Source organism: Papilio polytes, unplaced genomic scaffold (assembly GCF_000836215.1).
Source record: "Papilio polytes unplaced genomic scaffold, Ppol_1.0 DF823991.1, whole genome shotgun sequence".
NCBI lineage: Eukaryota > Metazoa > Arthropoda > Insecta > Lepidoptera > Papilionidae > Papilio > Papilio polytes.
In genome coordinates, this window is record NW_013525213.1 from 329617 (window position 1) to 337395 (window position 7779).

At 34.2% G+C, this 7779-nt stretch overlaps 2 protein-coding genes across 3 annotated transcripts in view; one reads left to right on the top strand and one right to left on the bottom strand.

Moving 5' to 3' along the window:
• Window positions 1-303, top strand: part of LOC106101268 — a 4111-nt gene extending 3808 nt beyond the window's left edge. The window contains exon 4 of the mRNA XM_013280433.1: window positions 153-303. Within this exon, the coding sequence (XP_013135887.1) occupies window positions 153-303 (151 nt within the window). The remainder of the gene's footprint in view (window positions 1-152) is intronic.
• A 1943-nt stretch (window positions 304-2246) lies between these two features.
• On the bottom strand, window positions 2247-6570 carry LOC106101395 (sentrin-specific protease 1-like). Of its 2 annotated transcripts, XM_013280624.1 has the most exons (8): window positions 6328-6418; window positions 6185-6254; window positions 6018-6115; window positions 5505-5764; window positions 4185-5239; window positions 3920-4106; window positions 3288-3512; window positions 2247-2822 (listed from the first exon to the last, which is right to left on the bottom strand). In XM_013280624.1, exons 2-8 carry the CDS (start codon window positions 6223-6225, stop codon window positions 2661-2663), a joined length of 2028 nt encoding a protein of 675 aa, XP_013136078.1. In that variant the 5' UTR covers window positions 6226-6254; window positions 6328-6418; the 3' UTR covers window positions 2247-2660. The 2 variants fall into 2 exon arrangements, with proteins under 2 accessions (XP_013136078.1, XP_013136077.1); XM_013280623.1 differs by lacking the exon at window positions 6185-6254 and having other exon boundaries at window positions 2248-2822; window positions 6328-6570.
• Window positions 6571-7779: the final 1209 nt, after the last annotated feature.

Genomic DNA, 7779 nt, shown 5'->3' on the forward strand with positions numbered 1-7779 from the left:
TTTACGTGCGTGTTCTCGTCCGTCAATGAAGGGTAGGCAACGCATCTGCAATTGCGAATGTTTATGGGCAGCGGTCGCTTTCCATTTCGGTGGATTCAGGTGACCGCTTGCTCGTTTGCCACCTTATATTATATACAAAAAAAACATGCGAGCTGTTCAACAGCTTGTTATTATGTGCAGTGCAACTTGCGCGGCAAGCTGATCTCTGTGTTCTCGTCGTCGCGGTACTGCGGCGGCGACAACGACTCGGGCGTGGTGCTGCTGCAGGCGGGCAAGCTGCGCCTCATCAGACTCAGCGACTAACCTCTACTCGTTCTTTACGCATTACTTACATTTAAGTGGGGATTGGAAATTAAGGTAGACTTTCATTGTATATTATGTACGAGAAAATCTACAATAAAGAAATTTAGACGACTATTGAAGAACTGTAGGCAGTGGAAATATAAGAGTGTAATTGTAAAATGGATTACTAATGTTGTAATGTGAGCGTATTATTTCTGAAATTTTGGTCTCTATCAGTATTGAATTGTGTTGTGAGTCATATTGTTAAATTGTTTCAGTTAAAATGATACAAAACAAATATTTTGTAAGTATTAAAGTTTATTGTAACAAAAAATTATTTACAAAACATGACAATTATTATTTTTCATTTCTAAAATCAACGGTCATTGTATGGAATTACGGCGACAGTGGATTTTGTCATAAACTTACAAAACACAAGGAAATAAATACAAACGACATGTGGAAAGAGATTTAGTGAAAATATTTATAATTTATTTAAATTAATTGCTAGAGAATTACATACCACTTAATATTTAAGTTTCATACACTTTTACCACAATTGTTTAACTTAATAACTTGAAATGCAAAGTTGGCTACCAGCAGCTTCTGTACAACAGTTATTAATTTCCTATTCAAATGAAAGAAATTCATGGAAATCCAAAGGATGAAATGTTAGAACTTATATTGTAAAAAGCGAAATTAAAATACTTTTTTATATAAAAATGCTGTTTATATGCACAACTTTTGGACAAATTTAGTCAATTACCAAGAAAATGTAATTCAGAAAAGGAAACAAATACAAGAGATAACCTTTTGGAAAGTCTGTTAACAATCACTAATGCATGCATGCCATAACAATTTTAAGTAACCCTTTTCATTGAAAATTGATAACTACAATATTTAGATCTCACAGTTGTCACTAATTATTGATTAACATTAGTTCTGTCAAATTGTCAAAACTTTATCAACCTAAAGACAAATGGGTTCATAATTATGCAGTCAAAAGTTATAATTATTTATTTTACATTCTTGTTTGTAATTTATACTTCATACAGTTCATTGAAGATAATCTAAACAAAATTATTATTTTTTAAATCAACCAAAGTTACTAAACACAATACCTTTGTGAATACACCTTTATAGATATGAAAATTAAGTTTATTTTATTTTCAGATAAACTAAATTATGTAACATTATGTATTCATGGACAAAGATGTATTTTCAACATTGTTAATCTTGAATAATACAAAGTTGGAAAAAAAATATGCTTTGACAATATTAAAACAAATTAAAGATTTATGGATTTAAGAGAAATTCTTATCATTGTATATCAGCTAAATTTAAAGGGCTTTTGATTTAAAAAGCCAACTGAAGGACAATATTCCTATAAACCTAACTACTATTTACAATTTTCTTAATTTAAAAAATTTGTTCATGAACAGGACATTTATTAAACACAGCCAGGAATTTTTTAAAAGAATTTAGTTATGCTTTTTCATCGCCAAAAAATAATTTTCTGTTTAATTTTAATTACAATAAGGGAATCTGGTGGTCCATTTAAAATGCTTTTAGTATGATTTTTTTGTATGCATTGAGACATGGAAAACCAATGAAACAGCTTTAAAGTGTGTACGAAAAATGTTTAGTTAGTGAAACACAGCTTTTTATTATTACCCATCATATACACAACTTATTGCTTATTTGTTTGTGTCGTTGCAAGAACCGAGGCATTTGTTTTTGTAAGTGGAACAATGTGGAAGGGCCCTGACTGTACAGTTTCATGGTATTCAATTAAACTGCTTTGCAAGCTGCATCTATTTTTTCCAAGACAACCTACCCCATACATGGAAATTTAATTTTGGAAAGGATTTTGAACAAATTTGCATAATTTACAATGTTTATAGGAATTTTAACTATTGAAATTATAATTAGATTAATTAGCATTAAATTTATGTAATCAGAAACTATAATAAATTAACACAGTTAATAACACTATTATTAATAACAGAAATTGGTGGAAGTTATTTTTAATTACCTGTTGTCCAACAGAAACTTAATTGATATTTCTCCTGCAGAATATTTGATAGAACCAATTTTGATTGTTTAATTTTATTCTTGTTTATTTGAATAAAATTTATATTATTTTCGTAATTCTTATCAGCATACCAGTGTTAAATTTGATTGACTATGAACCATAAAGCTTTGTTTAATGTAATTTGTGTATATTAAAGAAGCATTTCTACGGGGATTGTAATTATAAATGTTTGAGATTTTATTATTCAGCAATGTTGATTTGAGTTGAAATATTCCCTGTTCACAATCACTTGCACACGCGACGCGACACGGCACGGCACGGCACAGCACAGCACGGCACAGAGTCAGAGCAGCAGACGCGCGCGCAGGATCTCGAGCGCGGCCTTGCGGCGCAGGTAGGGCATGTGCGCCTGCGCGAAGCTGAAGCGCGCGTCGCGGCTCGCGAACTCCGCGAACGTGCACGCGAACATGCCGCAGTCGCTGCCGTTCATCTGCTGCGGGATGTTCTGCGAACAAACAAACAATCCTGTTTTTACAACAAACACAAATGACAATTCAAATTGTATGTAAACTTGCCTGCCATTTAAACATCTATTCAAAACATACTAAACTTGATGAAATTTAGTATAAGTGTAAAGCCTGGAAGATCTCATTGGCTACTCACTTTTGCTTTTTTAATTCGTTGGCATGAACTTGTAAATAATAACTCTTACTTAATAATAAATGCGAAAGTTTAAATGTTTTGTTAGAGTTTATAGCCTAGACGGATCTGGGTGAAATTTGACATAGATGTAGAGCATAGTGTGGAAAAACACATAGGCTACTCATTTTTATTTTTTAATACTATGCGATTAGAGTCGCGGCCGAAAACTGAATAAAATATAAATAAAAACGAACAGATATAGATGATGAAAACAGTCCAGAAGTTCGAAAACTAAATCAATTTTAATTGTATCACTGAAAATGCACACCTTTAGGTTCTCAGTCTTCCAGCCTTTATCGTCGAAGGGCTGCCCCTTCTTGTGCTGGTGCTCGTCGCGCAGGTACTGCAGCAGCGCGTCCAGGCAGGGCTGGTTGGAGCCGCCCATGCTGTCGAGGTAGGCCACGCGGCGCGCGCGCAGGTCCACCACGCTCAGGCACCAGTGCACGCCCAGGTGCACCGGCACCAGGATTATGTCTTTCGAGAATATGTCCACCTGCACATACCACCGCGCTCACACCTCACTCTGTCTCTATTTAGATTCAAACTAAAGCAGAGACTTAAGAGATTAAAATAAATTTTAATGTGGTAACAGTCTCTATGAAATTTAACATAAATATAGGACATTTGGATGAACAAATTAGGCTATTAATCATTTTTTTTAACTACCAAAGACAGAGTCACAGGCAAAAGTCTGCTTAATAGAAATTAAATATTATATTGACATATTTCTCATGTTGGCAATGCCACTTTCTGTCTATAGATCTGTTGTGAAAAGTTTTAATGTTTAATTAGATGAAACAGGCCTATTTTTAATAAAACTGATTACAGTCTTATGAAGTTAAAATTGTTTGAATTGATTTCCTATATTGTCTCCTTTGTACTGAATTCCACTAAGGTTACCTTCTTAGTCCATCTCTGCAAGGCGGCTTGTCCCTGGCGCATCAGCTTGGGGTAGAAGAAGGTGTTGAAGTGGTGTATCTTGGGCAGGTCGGGGCGCTGCTCGCTGCGCTCGGTTATCAGCTCCATGTAGAAGTTGATCACCTCATCGTTCAGCCAGTTCAGTCCAGATAATGTTTGTAGATCTCGCCTTCAAACAATTTTATATATTTATAAACTTCATAAACAATTTTAATTAAAACTGGAGAAATATGTTGTTAGAACTCACCTACGGATACTCATACGGAATTTCTGCACGAGCACCTGGTCCAATGGCCCCGGACCTAGAGCCTTTTTGACCAGTTGCTCCTCTTCCGGACTCAATTTAGGGAACTCTGGAGTTGCGGGAACTTCCTCTATCAAACTGTCCGGTAAACTCAATTCATATTTAAACTTATTAGCTATTAGTGCTATACTTTGTTCATGGTTTACTTTGGATATGATATCGGACTCCCGACGGGCATTTTCCAATTTTTGATTCGTGTATTCTTTTCTCTTTTTATATTTATCATTTAACTTAGGTAGCCAGTCTTTGGCTGCGATGTCTTTGCCGTGTAAAGAGTCACGCAATGAATTAACAGGAGCTATTCTCGTTGAAGAGGATGTTGAACACTCGGAGGGTACAACTTCAACGTCAGAATCTGTCAGATTAAGTGAAGCCACCGTAATAGGGTCATATTCTTGTGAATCCTGACTCTCCTTGTTTACATTTAGATCTTTTTCCAATGAAATTAATTCATTCAATGACCGTTTCTGTGATTTCAAAGTGTTGCGGAATGATGCAGTTTCTTCTGCTAAATTTATTATGTCCACCGGTTTGTTAAAAGTGAAAGGTGCAGTGCCGCTCGCAACGCGCTTTATTAATTCTTGATAATTACGTTTCTCATGCAAGTTAAACACTTCAGACAGCATTGTTCTACCGTTTCCATTCAAGTTTGTGAATCTACTTCTTTTCGGGGAGAGATTGAGATTTTGTTTTTGCATCCAATTGGGTAGAGGAGTAACTTTCTTGTAAGATTTGTTGATGCCCCCATATGTTTTCAAGTTATGGCTTTTCGGTGATGTTTTTTCCTCTTTTTCTTTAAGTTTCGTAAGCCTGTAGTACTGTTTATTACTTCTGGACTCGGGTTCCTCACTATTAGCCAGGACATATTTGTATTGCTTTGCTGGTTGTGGAGATACTTCTCTGACCAGAATAACATCATCTTCTTTATCTATTTCGTCTTCCTCTAAATTAATGTATACTGTTTTTTTGTTTTCTGGTTTATTTTCAACCAGAGATACCTAAAACAAACATAATATGAATAAAATTCAACAAATAGTTTGTGAAACTGTTAAGAAGCATAAAACATAATATTTTACATGCCATCATCAGCTAAGCTAAGACCTTAGTTAACACTAGCCCACTGTGAATTAACTTCACATATCTTTGAATTTCTACATCGCTATAAGGATAAATATGAAATAGTATGTTAAAAATATTAAATACAATGTGTAGTGTTTTTAACACTTATAAAATATATGAAGTTAAATTTCTTTTATAGTTTACCTTTGGATTTTCATCATCATCATCATCATCTATCACAGCTTGCACCACCTGTCGCACAGGGCTGGCAACTTTAGGTTTCAATAAATATGTTGAACCATTTTTATTGGCATCTCCAGATATATCTGATACTAATCTGTACCGGTTTGGTGGTTTAACAGGCAATACATTAGGTGTTGAAGTACTAGGGTGACCAGTTTCTAACTGAATTGGTACATATCTAACATTCTTAGTTGGTTTAACACTCATTATGTCTGAAACATCTGTAACAAATGCAAATTGTTTATTGTTTATTTTTGTTATTTAATTTTATATTTTTCTACACTGAGTGTGATGCGCGACGCGACCGCGAAACAACCCCCGCAGGGTCTGAAACTGGTCGATGCCGTCACCGGAAAGTAGAAGACGTGAGTAATAGCCGTAAAATAATATAGTTATAAAAATGTCTCAGGAAAGTTTAAGTAATTTAAGACTGCTTTAAATGAAGGTCAAATAAATAATTGCAAATTGTTTTACCGTAATTTGGCGTGACATCTGGAAAATTTGTCTTCCTCAGTTGTCTGAACCTTTTTAATGACGGCAAATCATCATCAGACGAGGAATCCCCATCCGTCCTGCAATCCATGTAACGTTATTCTTGTGAAACATATATACATTCATAACAACAATAAAATTGTACCGACATCCAAAACTTCGAAGCAAGCCGTAACGGTACTTTGTACATGTTGTGGTTATATTTTTATCCACGTTTATCTGAAACTCAAAAGCTTTACCGCCATTTTTTAACAATTGTTAACGTTGTAAACAAGAAATGTCACATCCATACCTGTCTCGTTTCAAGTTTGTTCTCAACGATTGTTCAGTGTCGCACCAACCAAGGAGACTGCGCACGTAAGCCACAACGGACTTCATTTTTAATATTTTATTTATCCATTACCAAAATATCCTTAACATTTAGCTATTAAAAGTAATTAATGATAAGTATTACGAATAAATACAAACTAAAAACGGAAAGAAGCCGAATCGAGGAGACAGACAGCAGCGTGGCAAAGAGTAACTGTGACCACAGATAATAGAAATGTACAAGCAATCTCTGTTTATAGATTATAAATATAATTTAAACACATAAAGAAAAATCATACAAGTTTTAATAATGAAAGACTGGAAGTAAATTAGTAAAAACTAATAATTTAAAGAAAACAGCTACGTTATACTGATAGTTTATTAACGTTTTGAAATAGATTTAAATCTGCACTAGTTTTTCATTAAGGCACAGTGAAATCATGTTATACTTTAATAAAACCAAAAAAAATGTTCCAGCTGATTGTAATAAGACCCTTGATTGATAAAAAGACCTTGCCATAAATGTAAATATTAAGAACCAAACGGTCAAAGATTAAGTAAGGAAAAATTATGGATGTAATAACTACTACATACAACAAGATAGACTTCTATCTGTTCATCTTGCAGTTAAAATAAAGAAAATTAAACCTTTTGCTAAGGGCGTAAGAGTCTTGTTGTACGCAATATAAAATTGAAGCCAAGTGAGATGGCTACAAGTGTCCGCTGTGTCCCTTTCTAACAGTGATCTAGAGTTGCCAGATATAAATCCTTTCGTTGTTTGTAGAAAAATAGGCGATTGGTTTTATGTATAGAAGTAAAAGCATTTACTTTAAAAATGTTTCTAAATATTAATAATAATTTACTACCGACATGTTAAAGAAATAGTATTTGTTGCTACTTGTAGAACCTTATGAACACAAACATTTTGGAATTGGCGTGCAGGTTTTCTTTTATTTGTTTGAAATTCAGACACCTGAACTGACAACCCCACACGACATCCCAACTCGGACGTAATGGCAAAGTCTTTTTTGATTTCGTGATATTTTTGAAGAATCTTAGTTAAATGGGAAGAATTTATGTCGTGGAGGCTTGCCGAAGCGAGTATTTTGCTGATTGTGGGTCATATTTTCACAGGCAATAGTTTAAAACATAACTTGTTGGTAAAGAATTACGGTGACCATGCATGAGTATAACTATCCAATCCTAGTTTAAGAACAAATGACAACATGAACACTTATGCGTTTGTTTATATTTATACTTTTTTCTACTAAAATAACTTTGTTTAAATTTCAGATATAAGGAGTAAGCTAGGTTTGCGGCATAAACTTCACAAGACTTTTATTTAGCGGTGTCTGTTTTAGAATTATGTACGTTGTATTGTTTTTAGAAGATACATTTATGATAAGGATAATCTGTTAAAATCCATCTAAAGCAA